Here is a 17,489-nt window from a genome sequence, read left to right as displayed (position 1 = left end):
TCAAATAGAAATGTATACTCTTTCAATGATACCCTTATTCTCAAATAACAAACGAGATTTGACAGTGACAGTGACAAAATTTATCATTCAAGATTCACTCATTGTTTATTTCTAATAATAATATTTATTTATCTACTTTATTTACTATGCCTTTCGAGTTTTAAGTTTTGTTTTTCACCTGTTTCATCAAAAATGCCCATTATCACTTCCAGAAACCAAGGTTGTAGGCTTTCCTGGAGTAACCCAGCAGACTCTATTGCTGATTCCTTCTTCCTCAAAATTTCGATTTAATTCTTCTTTACATTGAGTAAAATGACCCCATCCTTCGAAATGAATAGGTACCATCAGCCCAACATCCAGATTTTTCACTAGTCTCCCAGCTTGTTTACCATCCATAGTAATCTGCAGCGGTCCATCGTGAGAAGGCATAATGGCCTTTCCAAGATTCAAAATCGCAACACATACATGATACTTTTTACGAATTTCGTTCATTTCGTCAATGTAAACCGTATCACCAGAAAAGTAAATCACATTTGAAAGTCCTTTAGAATTTGTACCGAATGTGTCGCACTCCAAGATAAAACCGGTGCACTCTTCTCCTGGAACATGTCTTGTAGGTACCCCGGTAATTTGAAAGGTTTTCCCACCCACCTCAAGTGGAATTGTCTCCCATGGGCGAATGCCACGAACACCTGGTCGAGGTTGGAGATTCTTTGCACCATCCATAGTGGTAATGACTTTACGGCCATCTAAAAGACGACGTCCAAGATCATCCAAATTATCTGCATGATCTTCGTGACTTAAAAGTACTGCATCAATAGGTGGTAAACTTTCCAATCCCAAGGCAGGACCAAAGCTATTTTGCAAAACAACTGATCCATCCTTTAGAACTTTTGATTCATATTTCATTTTCGTTCCAGCCGACGAAAATACTGGATCAGTTATAAAGTTGACATTATCGATACTGAGAATAGCAGTGGCAGTCGTAAGGTGGGTAATGCTCACTTTGCTACAAAAGTCGGTACAAGGCATTGTAACAGGAGATTCCAGAAGTTTTTCTTTTCTTTTCTTTTTTTTCTTGGCTTAAACTAGAATACAAAGGAAGTATATAAAACATTTCTCCTAATAAATTACATAAGCCTACCGCATAAAGCATACCGTGAATTTGCAGTATGCGGTACCTGGTGCGCGGGAGAAAGTCATTGAGTGTAGGGTCCAATCGACATCGGGGTACTGCTATCACGTCCTTTGCTGCCCTAGTATTTGAGGGTCCTTTACTATCTCCGTCATTAGTAGGATTATTAGAAAATAGTATTTGGATTGGGATAAAGCGGGTACCTTATTTCGTTCATTGGGATTCTTTTCTGTTGTTCTTAGTAGTCTTTCAATTGCAAGGAGACCTAAGCAAAAAAGATTGTTGAAAACAACACTCAAGCATACAGTTTCCGATGACAACTATTTTGTGGGTGCCGAGACGGAGGACAGATATCAATCCCTAAAAATGTTCTCAGTATCTATTTATCAGTTTCCATGAAGCTTTTAATTACGGAATTCCTTGTCTTCTTGGTCATACTCTACCTTTCGTTTGTATATGGTATTTTATACTTGCTTTTGGAAGCGTATCCACCTATATCTTTTCCGAAAAAGATCATTTCTCTATCCGGAAGGTCCGACCGTCCCTCACTTAATTATAGGAGCCTTCATCTTCCCTGCGGGTAATTTTTGGATGGCATGGTCAGGTAAATTATACATATTTTCATTGGGTCGTACCTAGTTTGTCTGGTTTGCTTACTGGAGCTGGAATTTTGCTGATTTTCTTGAATTGTTTCAACTATTTAATTGATGCTTATTTGTTCCGTGCCGCCTCGACGATGGCTGCTAACACAATGATGCGCAGTTGTGTTTGCAGAATTTCCTATTTTGCTATTCGAGTGTTTCATAATTTGGGTGTCGACTGGACTGGATCTGCTTTAGTTTTCATCGATATCACGTTGATTCCCGTCCCATCGTTTTCTATTTTTTGGTAGAAAAATTCGTTCTTGGAGTAAAATGACCGTCGTGATATGAAGATGAGATGAATGCTTGTTTCATTTTATCTCAGTTGGTTTGTATTACTTACTCGCGAATTTTTATTCAACAAAGATAGCTTATAATAGTAATATTTTACGTCTACCACCGAAATGTGAGTTTCGTTTCAGTTTTTGCTTTGCTCAGGTGAAAGAAGCCCCAAATCTATTTATCGAATGTGCTAATAGTCTAATATTTGTTTTGTTGTTGTATGTCCATAGATATGGATTCAAAGTACTTTTTCAATCTCTCATTGATATAAGTTTTGAATCATAATATGTGGCTTCCGGATTTATATTATGCAACTGACTGATATATCTCACTTCAGTCATATGTACTCGACAAAGTTATGAAGAGATCTCTTATTGGGAAAAAGACATACCATTGGTATGAGTGAAGTAAGGTAAGCTCATACTGTTGGAATGTGTTTTTCTTAGTATTGGATTATTTATATGCATTTCAACGTTCTATTCGTTTTAAAACAAGAAGAATATTTGCTATGTAAGACGGGTTGAGTTGAGTTGAGTCGAGTTGAAACGAAACAAAACAAAACTAAACTGAATAATTAGAATAAAGGGACAGAATAGAATAAAAGATTTTATCGACCATAAAATTAGCAAAATATAAAAAGCCTACAGCATCCCGGATTCCCATGTTGTCTCCAACCATAGTACTAACGAGACCCTCAGACGCTTAACTGCAGTGATCGGACGGGAACTGGTGTTTTCGCCTAGGTGTGGCCGTAGACAACTGTCAATGTAATGAAAAGTATATGTATTGGATATTCATCATCTCATATTTTACAAAATTTATAGAGGATGGTTTTTGATACTGATTTTCTCTTTTCTAGCTATTCACATTGTGCTAGATTGTCATTGAGGTATGAGACTGAATGTCTGAATTTATAGCAGTTGACGAAGCTGTAGTTTGAGAAGTAAATTATTAAACTACATTAGTTGAAACGGCCAATCTGAATATGTCCAGCTTTGAATTAGAAATCGGTTGATTATTTTGCAAAATTAACATCATAACAATTAAATAATCATTAAAAAGGTTGCATTAACAAGGATGTTCATCACAAAGAAAACGAACGATTTATAAATAACACTCTTGCGAGACGAATTCTTAAATACATAAAAGAATGAACGTGAAAAGCAATCCAACCTGCCGAATGAAGCTGTGCTTACTTTTGTGGACAAGAATGCAGAAACTCGAGGGATCGCAATTGATATGAATGCTTCCAAGGAAAATGTGATTTATAGGAGGGATGGAAAAGATTCGTTAAAACTCAAACTTCAGCGCTTTGCCCAGCAAAAGGTTGAAGCTCGATTTCCTCGTTATGAGGTGCTTCATTTTCTGGATCTGTCGGTCCTAATTAAGTTAGTCAGATGCTAAGAAAAGAAAAAAAAGAATTTATAATAAACAGTACATACGAAAGTAATTCGCAGCATTTCCTAAATCAGCAATAAATATTCGAAGTTGTCGCGCATCTGGATATCCTAGAACAGTTAGAATATTTCGCAAGGTGTAATACATACTCCAAAATAAAACAAACACGGCAACGTTAACAATGCAGACACCATAGAAAGCAATATCGTTCATCTTTTCAAATCCTATTATTTTCTTTACATTACGATAGACGACGAAACCAACGACATTCAGAGAAGCCGTACATAGTACTGCGACACACATGTTGGGCAGTACACTACAAATTTGCGAGAACAAATAGGTCAGCACTCTACCAGTTTGCTTGAACCATTCTTTAGGAATTTGAGAAATTGCTAATAGTTAGTAAAAATAAAACATAGCGCTAACTTACAATAGAGAAATACTACAATGGACGCTGGACAGGTAACCGAAAGTCCCCAAAAGGTTCCCGTCCTCACAGGAATCTTGAAATAAAAAACACCACGAGAAAAATGGAAGAAGTTACAACATACACAAGAGACGCAAAAAATAAGAAGATATTCGCTGAAACCCACATCGAATATGTCGAATCCGATCCAGCGTTGTTAGTGGACTCTTGGGCAGAATGCTGAGCAGATCCATCAGCCATTTCTAAATCAATAAATTTGTTTGGAGCTAATGAATGTATTAGTGATGAATGCTCTTGTTGTTTGAGAAAGGATAGAGCGTTTGTCAAGTCTGCTGATGGTAATCAACAAGTTTATTAATCTTAAACACAACAAGTAAACAAACAAACATGATTCTTCATCAAAACTGTTTTTAGCCTAGACATTTTCAACAAACATACAAAAAACCAACCCTTCCTTTCTATTTCAGTAAATCTTACCTGAATACGGAGGAGGCGTAACCTCTGAAGAATGTATATCTGATTTCTCATCAATGAGCGTTTTAAAAGACTCGTCAAAGTCTGAAACAGGGCTGTATTTATTCTTCATTTTTGCAATGGCAAACCAAAAACCAAAAGAACACCAATACTTATAGCTAGTTCGAAATTAACTAGAATTACCAAGAAAAGTCTGTAGAAATCGGTTCCACCTTTCAGAGATTAAAAAAAAAGGAATTGTTCCTTATTTCTAAAGAAAATCAATACCTTGAGTAAAATCTGTCTAAAACCAAAGATAGGAATAAAAAAAATCATGGTAGTGGCCTTTCGCAATTTCATAAAGCAGCGACATTATGTCACCGACTGGTCACATCCTCGTTACGATTATTCGACTTTCGTCTTTCACCGAGGCTTCTAGTATAGATAATATTAACGAATCGACTATTACAAAAAGTAAACAAAAGAACCTTTCATCAAAAAATACAGATTGTATACTTAGAATAATATATACACGAAATTGGAAGTAAAAATAACTTTATTAAAAAAATCCTTGAAGAAATCTGTCTATCTAGGGGCTTTAAACACAGTGAAAGTTGATGTAGATGGAAAGGAAATCATTGTTATGCTGGGTCCGGACTTCTGTTTTTCCTCTAGCTCGGGGTATGCTTGTTTTTTTTGCATATTATTCATAACATCGCTTTTCCATGACTATACTCTTGGTTGGAGTCTATTGCTTTAGCTTTTTCCATATGCAAAACATCACCTAACTCAAAGTACCATGGCGATCAAAAGGAACTCCAAATGTAACACGATGCATGCATACTTTACTAAGAGGTAAAAAAAAACGAAAAGAGTGAAAGAAAAAGCCTACAGCATCCCGGATTCCCGTGTTGTCTCAAACCATAGTACGAAACTAACGAGGCCGTCAAACGTTTTCACCTGCTGCAGTGATCGGACGGGAACTGGTTTGGTGTTTTCGCCTAGGTGTAGCCGTAGACGACTCTATTTTTCTATCAATCTACTTCTATTATAAAGGACTCGTCCAGTATTTCATTACGTTTGATGTCGTTTAAAAGCATCTCTACTCGGCTCTAAATTTTGGTTGTTTTCCACGGCGGAATGGAGAATGCTTTCATATTATAAAATACGATTTAAATACAAACTGTCATTTTCTATTTTTTTGGTTCACATTGTTTGAAAAAGCATCAGAATGAGTGTTAAAATGAGCGTTTGTGTTTATGGGTTGAAAATGTAGTTTATACAAATCGGGTTCTACTTGCAATATTTCATCTTCCGTTGATTTGACTCTCTAAATGAACGATAGTTTAATGAGCTAAGCTACATCTGATCTTTAGATCTGAAGATTTGTGTTTTCTATACTGAATGAAAATAATAACTGTCGAAACTCACATTTATTCTTGCCAATTCTAAAACATAATCAATTACGCGACTCGGTGTTGAACTAAACAATAGTTCGTTGCCATGCAATATTCGTTGTCAAAATCATGAAATAATCATTAAAAAGGATGTTCTATTTCAATTGCGAAGAAAATGAACGATGCATAAACAACAGTGCTGTGAACTAATTAGAAAAGTCGTAAAAGAGTGAATTACTAAAGCAATCAAAGTCTTCTGGATTCATCAGATTCAAGCTTTTGTGACAGCAAACACAGGGATCTTGGTGGACTGCAATTGACATCGATGATCCCAAGGAAGGGGCGAAGGCGAAGTACAAAAAATTTAAAAGCAAGTTCGGTGAAACTCATACTTGCACTTAAACTTCAGAGCTTTGCTCAGCAAGAGGTTGAAGTTCGGTTTCTTCGTTACGAGGTGGACTATTCCTGCTAATTCTGTTGTTCTGCAAAGTTAATGAAAAATCCTAGATTAACAAAACTAAATTTCGCTTACTGTACGTGAGATAACAGTCATCTTTTCAAATGCATTTGGGTTTCCTAAAGAAGTTAGAAAAGTTCATAGAAAATAAAACCTTACGAATGAGAAGAACAAACAAGCATATGTTCAATACGGCCAAAACAACTAACACAGCTGTTGAATGTATATATTCGAAGCCTCCTGATAATTTCAAAGCACCACCCCCGACTCCATTCAAACTTATCAGTATAATTAGGGCTTTACACACAGCTGGTGTGAATTTCTTTATTGCTCTTCCAGCTTGCCTGTACCATTCGGGATAGATATAAAGAATTGCTAAAAATTAGCGAGTTGTCCAGAACAAGATATTCTTAACTTACTTGATAGGAAAATAAAAATAGTGCCAATAGAAACGGCAGCAAGCCAATAAAAAGCTATTGAAAACGGAGAAACCTTGTAAACAAAAACTATGGCTAGAAAAACAAGATTATATAAAATTGTTATAATAGTCATTAGTCCTACGAAAAAGTCTTTCCAACATTCTTTGTTCGCTGAAGGGTCCGACCTAGTGTTATCAACAGATTCTTGGGCGGAATTCTGAGCGGATCCGTCAGCCATTTCTAAATCGATAAATTTATTTGAAGCTAATGAATGTATTAGCAACTGAAGTTTTCGTTGTTTACCAGAGGATGGAGGCGTTCGTCCTGTTGTTGACAATCGTCGACAAGTTTAAAATAGGATTCCTCAGTAATAACTCTCAATAACAAACACCATTACCTTTCCATTTCAATAAATCTTACCTGAATACAGAGGAGGTGTACCATCTGCAGAATGCGTGTCTGACTTTTCATCAGTGAGCGTTTTCAAGGACTCTTCAGAGTCTGGAACAGAGGTGTATTTATTCTTCATGGTTACAATGCCACATTAAATCCCAAACTAACAACTGCAGTTGCAATCTAATTAAAATCACTAGAATCACCAACAAAAGTCCGTAGAAACTGGTTCCACTTGTTGCAGAGTCTTCAAAAATAGGAATTGGACCTCGTTTCAAAAAGCTAATAAATTTTACAGATGAAGATTTTCTTTAAAACCAAAGATACAAATTTAAGGACTCATGGTAATGGCTTTTCGCATGTCTCGTTTCATAAAAGCTGCGACATTATGTCACCGACTGGTCACATCCTCGTTGCGATTTCTCGTAATAGTATAATCCAAAAGAGTCACTGTTTATTACAAAAAGTAAACAAAGGAATATTAGGCAAAACAACCATGCTGTTTGCTTTGAATGACGCTAACAAATGATTGAAAATACATATTTCTAGACGATTTTATGACTGTGGAAAATGAATTCTGAGAAAGCTACAACGCTCTCCATTTTCGTAGTTTTATTTTCAAATCCGTAAACACATGGAAAGTTTGTAGATGCGACATCGAACTATGGTAAACAAAATTTGTACGGACAAGTGCATTTTCTTTTCATATTTATTAAATTTATGGTAGTTGAACGATAGAAACAAACAAAAGCGATTTCTAACTGTTCATTCATTCATGCATAAAATATATAATAGCGTACGCTTACTAACTATCGATAAGTCTCTTTAACGAACTGCATCACCCAGATGTCAAATGGGTTGGATGACAGCTTCACCTCTGCAAAGCTCTAGTCTTTGCCATTGCGGGCTTGTTTTTTGGGTTTCAAGACTCTTTTTAGCATTCCTACTTTTATGTATAAACCAAGTTGATATGGGATCTTTTTGTTTTCGAAATTATACGCTTTTTGGTCCTTTTATTTTGTAATCAATAATTTTCGCAGTAACTTAGTGATCAAGCAAAGGTAATAAAGAAACTCTTTTAGTCACAGCCATGTTCAACAAAAATGAATGAAAAAGAAAAGGAAGGACATCAAAAATCTGTCGAACCAGTAAAAGTTGCTTGTTTGAGCTGTTCTACAAATTCTGACAGCGATTTACCTAAATACAGCGAAATCCCGTATTCTCATGTTGACAATATGGAGAAAGGTTGTTTATGTTTACATTCCGATCCAGATCCAGTTCCACCATACTCAAGAAGACATCAAGAAGCTTCTATTCACATGGCGCAAGGAAACGGTTTCTTTATTCTTTTACGAGATGTCTTGTCGGCATTATTGTGGTTAATTTCTGGCCGGCAAAAATTGTGAGAATCCCGGAAGCACAACGAAGACAGGAAAATGAAGCTCTTCGGCTTGGTTGGTGCCTTTATGGTTCAATTATATTGAACTTTGTCTTTCTTACAAATACCTTGTCCCCTTTATAAAGGAATCAATGAAAGAATCTGTAAGGTTATGGTTTCAGATTACTGTAGCAGCTGTTCTTGTCATCGTGGCTTTCTACATGTTTCTATATGTTTGTTCATGTAAGTGAACTGGTGGATTTGTAATTTAAAGTTGTTTACTAATGGAATGCTTTTAGTGTTGGTGGATTTTATCGTTATACTTATTCCTCTAGTTGCTTCTGGGGGTTCTTCACTGTTTTCTGGAATATCTTCATTTCTTTCTTCGCTTTTTTCTGGGATTAGTAGTGCTATTACGAGTGCTCTAGGTTTCAGGATGCCGTCAGAAAGAAACGACTTGACGGCTGATAGTTGTATCCCATTAAACAGCATGTCATCAGAGCCTGAATATCAATTTAATGATTGTAGTGATAATACTTTGGAGCAACCGTCCTCTGAACATTCTGAACAATCTCCAGGGTTACGCCGGGAACCTGGTCATTCTAGGGACGTTAAAAGCAGCAGGAGTTGATTGATAAGTAAAGTTAATTTTTATAATGCCCAATCGTTTCGGTTGTTCTCCTGCATGCTTTTGCGTATGTTTTTGTTTATGTTTGTTTCGTCCCTGCATATATATTTTAAGAATGCGTTTTTGCGTGACGAGTACTCCTGAATGGCGTCCGCTTTCTTGATTTACTTGATCTCTTCAACATTGGATAAGTAAGGATGCTTATTACTGGATGATTTTGTCATTGCATCTATATAGCTAGGTTCAATTGCTTATTTTTGTTTATTGGTTTGATAATTTATTTTCTGATCTTTGTTATTCGTTTCATAAGTCTAGGAAGATCTTTAGTTCTTAAATCTAAGAGTAATCATTGCATTTCCAACTTCCACTGCTATTATCACCGTTACTAAAGGACCATGTCGATCCAATTGCCAGTCATGTTCTTCAATAAAAAGAGCCACAAAAAGAAATAAGCAAAAAAAAAGAAGGAAAAGAATTAAAAACGAAGCGGTAAAAAGCCTACGGCATCCCGGATTCCCATGTTGTCTCCAACCATAGTACTAACGAGACCCTCAGACGCTTAACTGCAGTGATCGGACGGGAACTGGTGTTTTCGCCTAGGTGTGGCCGTAGACACTCGCGAAATCATTATCAAATATTCATACGTTTTTTTATATTTTGGAAGTCGAAGAAAAAGCACAATTATGGTGTTGCCGAAATCATTAACAGAAAACAGATGCTTTTCAAAAGCTGAGAAAATAGCACTTTTAAAAGTCTTTTTGGTAGGAAAAACGTCAAATTCATACGATGAGAAATTTGAATGCAAGTATGAATTATAATGCCACCCAAAAATTGAATGAGGTCAAACAGAAATGAGCTTTCCGTAGAGGCATTGCCGATACGATTATTTAGTGCTTCTAGGAAAAACAGGATATTGAGACTGACAGCCCTTCACATTCAAATTATCATTCAAGAAACATAGTTTTATTTAGCTTAAAGATAATAGATCTCATGGTCTTCGTTTCCAGAGATTATAAACAAATGGTTTTGGAAGTGCAGAGGAGCGATTTCTACCTCAACTAAACGGAGCCTCAGTTTTGGCTGAACCATCAGAAAATAGCCTTGACCATCGTTACATTTCGTATGTTTCATCCTAAGACATCGGATCTATTCATTGAATTTTCTCTGGAGCTTATGTACAATCTTCATTGATTCAAAGCTTTCGTTTTTCCTCGCTGCAACACTTCTTAGTCACAATATGATGATAAAGTTATCAAACGAAACAGGGTAAAATATAACAATTATTGTACCAAAAATTGAAACTTCTGATATTAATATTCAGAATTTAGAAGTGATTTCCTACGAGCGAAGCTTCGCGACCATTTTCCATCATGGTAAACAATGACTTTTGATGCTGGTCATCCATTGCATGAGATGCATGTGAAAATATATCAGACACACGGTTCCGAGAAAGCAAAAATATTTTTAAAAGATTTCTATAAATTTGAAGCTGTATTTGATGCTACATCGGTACCATTCACCAAAGCATCATACTTGACTCAAAATTATTTATACCATTCAGATTTGACAAAATCATGGCTTCTGTTTTTAACTCTGAAATTCTTGGAAAAGCTTCTTTGATTTAGCCTTCGATAACGAAGTTATTGGAACTCCATTCCTCAAGGTTTCGCCTTAAACCACATATGGCTTCAAAAGAAGGTGAATTTCGGGTAGAATGCATCAATAACGCACACTATGTGACCCATATGTTTTGTAAATACCCTTTGAAATTACTCTCCGTGAACACAAAACTAGATTTTGCAATTCTTTATATTTTGAGCTATGGGGGTGGACTTGTATCGGGAGACCAAGTAGCGTTGAAAATCGATGTGGGAAAAGATGCCACTTTGTGCATTCAAACTCAGGGAAGTACCAAAGTTTACAAGGAAACCCGTGTAGGGAAAGTCACCCGTCAACAAATGGACGTACACATTGCATCCAATGCCACTTGTCTATTGCTACAAGATCCTGTACAACCGTTTGGGTTGAGTAATTACATGCAAACACAAAACTTTACGCTAGAGGACAGTACTTCATCACTGGCATTGTTAGATTGGACGCTTCAGGGTCGCAGTCATATGGGAGAACGTTGGTCGATGAAGTCTTATATCTCCAAAAATATAGTCAAAAGAGGAGTTGAAGATAAGAGTAAAATTTCAGTTCTTCTTCGAGATACGTTGCAACTGATTAATGAACCAAGTCTTCATATTGGCAGTAAAGCAGATCGTATGAACAACTTTGAATGTGTTGGAAGCCTTTATCTTGTAGGACCAAAGTTCGAAGCAATGAAAGAAGGAATTTTAACTTATTATAGAAATACGGAAAACCGTATGGGGAAAACTATCAGCGTACATGAGCAGCCTAATGCGTATTGGACTGCCTGTGAGCTTCGTTCAGTTACCATTATTAAATTTGCATCTAATTCAACAGAAAAGGCTCGAGAGTTTCTTCTTCAACTATTTAGAGACTTTGCACCTGGTATTCATCGTGAAGCTCTTCGCGCTTTTTGGTGTTGAATTCAAACGAAGATTCTCTAGAGACCATTCGTTTATTATTCATGTCATCCTTTCAATGTTGACGAGAGATAGGTTTTGCAGATCTTATGCTAATATTATTCACCTAATTATTTTGCAAGTACCATTCTTGCCTTACCAATAAGGAATTGAAAATGTCTGTATAGTTTTGATTACCCAGTATAATGAATGAAAATCATTCCTAATGATAGTCTTTGAGAAGATACTATATTACGGATTGAAATGCTTATTATAACAGTGCCACTAGAAACGAAAAAGGGATATACAGCTTCATCAATTAAACATATCCTCATACATTTAAGTATGTATCGCAAATTAAACAACTTTACCTAATTCTCATGCTTGTAAGTCACACGCTTCAGCCAACAGTTGGTTTTTAGAATTGTAAAGCCTTGCTTTTCCAGAATTCACTCGAATCATTACCCAATCGCCTGCGGGAACTGGCTTTTTGTAGCTTATACTGTAGGAGGGAGTACTAACTTCATAGGATTCTGTCAAAATGGGATCTTGAGGCTCACCTCGCAATAGACCTTGTCTATCAAACTGTAAGTTTTTCACAGTTTCGAGGCACTCTATGAGTACTGTTGCTATAGCTCCGCCATGTTGCAGTTTTTGATAGCCAGTTAGTGCGTTTCCCATAATCCCAATGCTAATCCATTCATGATTCTTGGAGTCATAAAAAGTTTTGAATAGAGGTAATAGACCGTCCTTAAAGGATAAAAAACTAGATGGATATTGACTCCGAAATAGCGAAGGATGTTCTTGTAAACGAATTTCGTGTTCTCGCTTGCGATGCATGTTTTCCACCATTTGAACAGCTATTGGAGAACTTGTGAGTTTTGCTATCGTTTTGGCGCTCGCAGGCAATCTTCGATACGCTAGGTAAGCATCACTGGACCAGAACCATGACAAAAAGGCACCAGCAGATAGTCCGCCAACTGTAGCAGCAAATACAGTTTTATATTTTAGACCTAGAAGAGACATTAATTGAACCTTTCTTTTCAATATTCATTTAGTGGTATATTTTTCCGTACTACTAAACTAATTCAGCATAGGTACTGAGTTTGGTAAGTTGTAACTGACATGAGGCTATCTACTCTAGTTCTAAGCTATACTGCAATGAACTTTGTCGTTATTATACAAGAAGAATGAGGTGAATACTTTATTAGTCATTCTTTATTATTTGAACAAAAGACAATTTACAATTCCGTTTGAGGCATCGTCTTGGCAGCCAGCTATAAGCATCTTCATAATCATCCTATAATGAGCATTTGCATATTTCTATTATTACATTCTGATTCTACTTTTAAATATATTAGCCAACCAAACCAAGGAGTCAAAAAAAAAGTTTTTTGTTAAAAACTAAAAAAAAAGGAGGCAAACAGAATGAAGCATTCGAGTAACTCCGACTCTAAAACGATAGAAACGGTATTGCATATAAAAGAATAAGTGTCATCAGGGATCATTGCTTGACCAACGTTTAAGATATGGTAAACACACTCAGAAGGGAAGAATATGAATGAGCGCATGCTATGCAACATTAAAGACTTCCCCATACTTTTGCTTTCTAGTCTGTTTTTTTTATCAACTTTCATTAAAGTGCACCATTTAACAAACGGTCTTTTATGACGCTGATTGGCAACACGCCCATTAGGGCTTTCTATAGGGTAGGAAAAACGCGTTCACAGCATAAAACCGTCATACTTACTTTTTCAGGAAAATTCCATTTCCACTCCTTCTACAGAAATCATTTTGAGCTCCCACTCCCTCATAAAGTTCACCTTAATTTCTTCCAGATGTGTGATGAGCGCTTTGGCTGCGTCCACGATCGCTTGTTTAGGAGTACATTCTTCGGTGGTTTGAACTCTTAGAATAAAATTATGATTCAAAGGATGGGGAACCTTGTATCCTGCGAAAAGCACGCGTTCATCTGTTAATAATTGTCTGATGGGAAATTAGTTATTAAAGCACGACTCAATCAACCAAGTTCAACAAAACATACTGTGCTAACATGTTTGCTAATGTATGATCTTCTTTTTCAATAGTTATAACGGCCGCATTTGGTGATTTACTGTCTAAATCATAGGTAACTCTTTCCAATTATTAGTAAAATTAATGGTAAGGATTCCATTGAAGTGCTTACTTGGGCAATCCCATGAGCTCAATGAGCTCATAACGCTCGGGCTGATTCATCCTCAGTAGAAACGTTTAATGTAGTCAAAACGAAGTATTGGTAGTCGCTGAAGAGGATTGTTGTTTTCATCCTCTGGGCAAGCTTTCGTTGAGCTCTGTCTGGTGCATTAACCACATTTTACGAAAGATATCGTAATTCCAAGTTCTTTGATATACGTATTGCGAAAAAAAAGCTTCATCGTTAAGTAATATTTATTTACATTTTCAAAGAAAAAAAAATAACGATAGTAAAAATAAAAGGAAATTTCGATTTTTCCCTGTAAAACGCATATTTAAAAGGAAAAGAAAACTTTTACTAGTTAACTAATTTTTCCCTGGACGAAATTGTCTCACAATAGTTACATAGCGCTCTGCTAGTTTGTTTTGGATTGCTGGGTAGGGAAGCGAATGGTTGAATAAAAAATCTCTAGTGTTCAAATTAATTAATTATTTTTTAATGTTGCTCTTTAATTTACGCGTCCTTTCTGAATGACAATACAGTATATGTCAATGTACATATCCAACAAACCCGTATCATGTCGTATGCAAACACATTCATATATTTCTTTTTTTCACTTCAAACTAAACTAAAATAAATATATTTTGCTACGGAAGAAGAAAAAAAATACAAATCGCTTTTGTTTATATCCTGTTACCTTCGCTTAAGGTACATGTTCTTTACCGCTTCCTTGTCCAACACGCAGGTCGCATTGCTTCACCCTCTTCCTCCACCTAAGGGACCTAATAATGAATCCTTCTACAATTTGTTCAGGCGCTAGACGCCTTCAAATGACTACGAAAATGGGTCATCAATACTATCGAGGTACAAGAACCGGAAAAATGGGTCAAATCACAAACAAAGGTGGTTTCTCTGTCGAATGGACGCGCGTTCGTACATTTGTCCCCCCGGCTGGCAATTGCGACGTATGTATTCTGATATGATCTACTCTTACTAACCATTTTTAAGCTTCTTCCTTATGTCTCTAGCAAAGTAAAGCCCTTGAAAGGTGCTTACCCTAAAGGCGCCAATGGTTTAGATGGATCTGTGTATTACGACCTGGCAAAATCTTAAACCAAGGTGTTTAAATTTTTTCTCTAATTACAAAAAACTAGATATACTATACTTTTAAAATTTCTTCAACTATTCCGAGCAAAATCCCTTCTCTTTCGTGTGTTTCTCCACGCTAATCTGAATACCGCAGTGCAATAAAGTATGTTTGTTTACTATATTGCGATGAACAGTATATATATATAAACGTTATGTTTACTATACGTAACAGCACTAGCCTTACCTATTACTTCAGAAATCCTACGTGGGCTTGAATCCCTAGCCATTCTACAACGTATTTTTCTCTGTCGTTTCCACCTATGAATATTAAGTACTTTGGCTTGTGATGATTATTCAAAATGGCTGTAAGGGTCAATACAAGCGGAAAATCCTTAATGGTATTACAAAATCTGTAAAGCAATATAAACCGCTGCTTATATGGGGTCTCGTCTGCACGGTATGTATTTATACCTGGATCCATCGCATAAATAAAAATATTAGGCATTCTTATAACCCTGATCCCCCTATACAACATTTATTTACACGTTTTGATAGTTCCCCAGGTAGGCGCCAGGACAACTTAAAATGCAGTGATGTGCGTTTTGTTGAACCGCAAAATCAATGTCTTTTTGCAAAACAATACTGTTGGGAAGAAACAAGTGGGTATATCAATTATCCAGAACTCTATTACTGTTCCTTTCATCAATTCCCTGGACTTGGTTTGACGATGGTTGTTACTTGGCTAGGATTTTTATTCACCAGCATTGGTGTATCCGCCAGTGATTTTTTTACCATAAACCTCGTCACTATATCCTCCCTTTTACAATTGTCCGATGCTGTTGTCGGTGTTACTTTTTTGGCTCTTGGAAACGGCTCACCTGATGTGTTAAGCACCTTTGCTGCCGTCCGCGTCCAAAGTGGTAGTCTTGCGTTAGGCGAACTTCTTGGTTCTGCCTTCTTTATTGTCGCGATTGTTGCTGGAAGCATCTGTCTTATCTGCCCTTTTCAAATATGTAAGCACCATTTCATTAGAGATGTAAGCTTTTTCGCCGGCACCGTTATTTTTTTAATTTTCTTCTTGATGCGTGATGGCAGTTTATGCTTGTGGCAGAGTTTTGTCATGATAAGCTATTATTTATTTTACGTCTTATATGTGTTCTTTTCAAGCAAGTCTGAAGAGCACTACACTACTGCTGATGCTCCCCACTTGGCTGTACCTGCCTGTTCTCCTGTTATCAGTCATTGTCCGACCTTCCATTCGTACAATGATGATTTACTCACCGTCGCTTCACACTTACAAGCGTCAACGAAAAAACCATCGGATCCAAGTTTTATCCCCTCTCCTTCTCTAATAGAAAGTACCGGCTTTCGGAAATCATCCATATCCAGTGATGATAACGCTTCTTACTTCTCAAAACCTAGTGCTTCATTGGAACCCTTATGCTCACCGTCGCCTGGTCCTACAATTCGTCCATCTTTCATTGGTGCTCTTGAATTGCATTCTGCATTAGAAAATTATCAGTCAAATCACGCTATGGAAACGAGCGCCATGGTTGATGATAATTTTTCTTTGGGTCACTTGCATATTCATCAAGCTTTAGACAAATACATTCCTTCTGGACTGAATACCCCTGTAAGTACTACCGAGTTTAGGCCTCATCATATATTCAACCGTAACTTGAGCGCCCAATCATTCTTATCGGAAAATACTGGTTTGTTAAATTATCTTGAGGACACAGACTCATTAGTAGCTCATTCATCCCTTCTTCAGCTGCTTTTCCCAACTTTACGTAATTTTTCCAAAAAGGCTTGGTATGAACAAGCACTGGATATTATTATTGCCCCATCTGTTTTTATATTTACTTTAACTTTGCCTGTATACCAATGTCCTCAGCAACCGGTAGATCCTTCATTCCCTACAGAAGGATGTACCCAAGCAACGATGAAATGGTGCAGACCTCTTCGGGTCCTCCAGTGTGTCTTTGTTCCTCTAACATTTTGCCTCTTAACATTCAATAACACCCGGTTATATTATGCCTTAATATGTAGTGGCATTGCATCATTGATAGCCATTTTAATGCTGTACAAGTTTACTAAAGTTGAAGAAGCTCCTCGTTTTTTACCTTGGGTCAGCTTTTTTGGCTTTATCCTGGGCATTGTTTGGATTTCGACGATAGCCAACGAAATTGTAGGTATATTGAAAACTTTGGGTATCGTATTAAAATTAAATGAGTCTGCCCTGGGGATGACTGTTTTTGCAGCGGGAAATAGTCTTAGTGATTTTATTGCTGATATAATGGTTTCTCGTTCTGGTTTTCCAGAAATGGCTATTGGGGGAGTTTTTGGCGGACCGACTCTGAATATACTTATAGGTCTTGGCTTTGCTTGTATGTATAATAGTATATCGAATCATGGTATTGCAAGTCAAATAGAAATTCCCAATTCTCTTTCAATTACTGCCTATTTCTTGCTTGCTTGTCTGGTTTTACTCCTGTGCTATGTTCCACTCAACAATTACAAATTGGATCGCAAATTAGGTGCGCTACTGTTTATGTTATATATCATAGGTACCTCAATTAGTATGGTGTTGGAGTTGCTTCGGGATGTGGAAAATGTTAAGAAGGCCAAACGCTGATCATTGGTATATCCTGACCATATTTCGAAGCGATTGTATGTGCTCCTTTAACA

At 36.7% G+C, this 17,489-nt stretch overlaps 10 protein-coding genes and 2 non-coding genes across 12 annotated transcripts; 5 read left to right on the top strand and 7 right to left on the bottom strand.

Moving 5' to 3' along the window:
* Window positions 1-186: 186 nt before the first annotated feature.
* Window positions 187-1,032, bottom strand: SOCG_02321 (uncharacterized protein; the record flags this gene model as incomplete). Its single annotated transcript, XM_013160814.1, has 1 exon — window positions 187-1,032. One exon carries the CDS (start codon window positions 1,030-1,032, stop codon window positions 187-189), a length of 846 nt encoding a protein of 281 aa, XP_013016268.1.
* Window positions 1,033-1,530: 498 nt separating this feature from the next.
* SOCG_02320 (uncharacterized protein) lies at window positions 1,531-2,053 on the top strand (the record flags this gene model as incomplete). The annotated part of the gene is made up of 2 exons (XM_013160813.1): window positions 1,531-1,715; window positions 1,898-2,053. 2 exons carry the CDS (start codon window positions 1,531-1,533, stop codon window positions 2,025-2,027), a joined length of 315 nt encoding a protein of 104 aa, XP_013016267.1. The 3' UTR covers window positions 2,028-2,053.
* Window positions 2,054-2,696: 643 nt separating this feature from the next.
* SOCG_16192 lies at window positions 2,697-2,811 on the bottom strand. Its single transcript, XR_001202985.1, has one exon. It is a non-coding gene; the product is annotated as a 5S ribosomal RNA (ribosomal RNA).
* A 68-nt stretch (window positions 2,812-2,879) lies between these two features.
* On the bottom strand, window positions 2,880-4,688 carry SOCG_02319 (uncharacterized protein). Its single transcript, XM_013160812.1, has 5 exons — window positions 4,361-4,688; window positions 4,008-4,149; window positions 3,606-3,772; window positions 3,501-3,566; window positions 2,880-3,438 (listed from the first exon to the last, which is right to left on the bottom strand). Exons 1-5 carry the CDS (start codon window positions 4,467-4,469, stop codon window positions 3,356-3,358), a joined length of 567 nt encoding a protein of 188 aa, XP_013016266.1. The 5' UTR covers window positions 4,470-4,688; the 3' UTR covers window positions 2,880-3,355.
* A 1,028-nt stretch (window positions 4,689-5,716) lies between these two features.
* Window positions 5,717-7,385, bottom strand: SOCG_02318 (uncharacterized protein). The gene is made up of 5 exons (XM_013160811.1): window positions 7,030-7,385; window positions 6,610-6,873; window positions 6,350-6,565; window positions 6,266-6,309; window positions 5,717-6,215 (listed from the first exon to the last, which is right to left on the bottom strand). Exons 1-5 carry the CDS (start codon window positions 7,136-7,138, stop codon window positions 6,132-6,134), a joined length of 717 nt encoding a protein of 238 aa, XP_013016265.1. The 5' UTR covers window positions 7,139-7,385; the 3' UTR covers window positions 5,717-6,131.
* A 720-nt stretch (window positions 7,386-8,105) lies between these two features.
* On the top strand, window positions 8,106-9,011 carry SOCG_02317 (uncharacterized protein; the record flags this gene model as incomplete). Its single annotated transcript, XM_013160810.1, has 2 exons — window positions 8,106-8,623; window positions 8,680-9,011. Coding segments are annotated over 2 exons (513 nt in total), but the record flags the coding sequence as incomplete, so codon positions are not given.
* A 222-nt stretch (window positions 9,012-9,233) lies between these two features.
* On the top strand, window positions 9,234-11,740 carry SOCG_02316 (urease accessory protein UreD). Its single transcript, XM_013160809.1, has one exon. The coding sequence runs from the start codon at window positions 10,691-10,693 to the stop codon at window positions 11,561-11,563; it is 873 nt and encodes a 290-aa protein (XP_013016263.1). The 5' UTR covers window positions 9,234-10,690; the 3' UTR covers window positions 11,564-11,740.
* Window positions 9,235-12,775, bottom strand: SOCG_02315 (uncharacterized protein). Its single transcript, XM_013160808.1, has one exon. The coding sequence runs from the start codon at window positions 12,563-12,565 to the stop codon at window positions 11,918-11,920; it is 648 nt and encodes a 215-aa protein (XP_013016262.1). The 5' UTR covers window positions 12,566-12,775; the 3' UTR covers window positions 9,235-11,917.
* On the bottom strand, window positions 9,504-9,618 carry SOCG_16191. The gene has a single exon (XR_001202984.1). It is a non-coding gene; the product is annotated as a 5S ribosomal RNA (ribosomal RNA).
* Window positions 12,776-12,823: 48 nt separating the features above from the next.
* SOCG_02314 (RNA polymerase II complex subunit Rpb11) lies at window positions 12,824-13,861 on the bottom strand. The gene is made up of 3 exons (XM_013160807.1): window positions 13,725-13,861; window positions 13,584-13,673; window positions 12,824-13,525 (listed from the first exon to the last, which is right to left on the bottom strand). The coding sequence occupies exons 1-3, from the start codon at window positions 13,772-13,774 to the stop codon at window positions 13,294-13,296; spliced, it is 372 nt and encodes a 123-aa protein (XP_013016261.1). The 5' UTR covers window positions 13,775-13,861; the 3' UTR covers window positions 12,824-13,293.
* Window positions 13,862-14,500: 639 nt separating this feature from the next.
* SOCG_02313 (ribosomal protein subunit L27) lies at window positions 14,501-14,825 on the top strand (the record flags this gene model as incomplete). The annotated part of the gene is made up of 2 exons (XM_013160806.1): window positions 14,501-14,677; window positions 14,721-14,825. 2 exons carry the CDS (start codon window positions 14,501-14,503, stop codon window positions 14,823-14,825), a joined length of 282 nt encoding a protein of 93 aa, XP_013016260.1.
* Window positions 14,826-15,147: 322 nt separating this feature from the next.
* SOCG_02312 (sodium/calcium exchanger) lies at window positions 15,148-17,436 on the top strand (the record flags this gene model as incomplete). The annotated part of the gene is made up of 1 exon (XM_013160805.1): window positions 15,148-17,436. The coding sequence occupies one exon, from the start codon at window positions 15,148-15,150 to the stop codon at window positions 17,434-17,436; it is 2,289 nt and encodes a 762-aa protein (XP_013016259.1).
* Window positions 17,437-17,489: the final 53 nt, after the last annotated feature.

Source organism: Schizosaccharomyces octosporus (assembly GCF_000150505.1).
Source record: "Schizosaccharomyces octosporus yFS286 unplaced genomic scaffold supercont6.1, whole genome shotgun sequence".
NCBI classification, from domain to species: Eukaryota; Fungi; Ascomycota; class Schizosaccharomycetes; order Schizosaccharomycetales; family Schizosaccharomycetaceae; genus Schizosaccharomyces; species Schizosaccharomyces octosporus.
The sequence above is the reverse complement of the archived record's forward strand: the minus strand, read 5'-3'. Positions and strand labels throughout refer to the sequence as shown.

Excerpts from the sequence above, each read along its gene's own strand:
- SOCG_02314 (XM_013160807.1), bottom strand. The coding sequence starts at position 13,774 with ATGAATCAGCCCGAGCGTTATGAGCTCATTGAGCTCATGGGATTGCCC. Across the intron at positions 13,674-13,724 it reads GAGCTCATGGGATTGCCCAA|AGTTACCTATGATTTAGACA; the intron begins GTAAGCACTTCA and ends ATAATTGGAAAG. Across the intron at positions 13,526-13,583 it reads TTAGCAAACATGTTAGCACA|ACAATTATTAACAGATGAAC; the intron begins GTATGTTTTGTT and ends ATTTCCCATCAG.
- SOCG_02318 (XM_013160811.1), bottom strand. The coding sequence starts at position 7,138 with ATGAAGAATAAATACACCTCTGTTCCAGACTCTGAAGAGTCCTTGAAA. Across the intron at positions 6,566-6,609 it reads TATTTTTATTTTCCTATCAA|CAATTCTTTATATCTATCCC; the intron begins GTAAGTTAAGAA and ends GCTAATTTTTAG. Across the intron at positions 6,216-6,265 it reads TGACTGTTATCTCACGTACA|AACAACAGAATTAGCAGGAA; the intron begins GTAAGCGAAATT and ends TTAACTTTGCAG.
- SOCG_02319 (XM_013160812.1), bottom strand. The coding sequence starts at position 4,469 with ATGAAGAATAAATACAGCCCTGTTTCAGACTTTGACGAGTCTTTTAAA. Across the intron at positions 4,150-4,360 it reads TACGCCTCCTCCGTATTCAG|CTCCAAACAAATTTATTGAT; the intron begins GTAAGATTTACT and ends TACATTCATTAG. Across the intron at positions 3,439-3,500 it reads AAATGCTGCGAATTACTTTC|GACCGACAGATCCAGAAAAT; the intron begins GTATGTACTGTT and ends TAACTTAATTAG.
- SOCG_02316 (XM_013160809.1), top strand. The coding sequence starts at position 10,691 with ATGGCTTCAAAAGAAGGTGAATTTCGGGTAGAATGCATCAATAACGCA.
- SOCG_02315 (XM_013160808.1), bottom strand. The coding sequence starts at position 12,565 with ATGTCTCTTCTAGGTCTAAAATATAAAACTGTATTTGCTGCTACAGTT.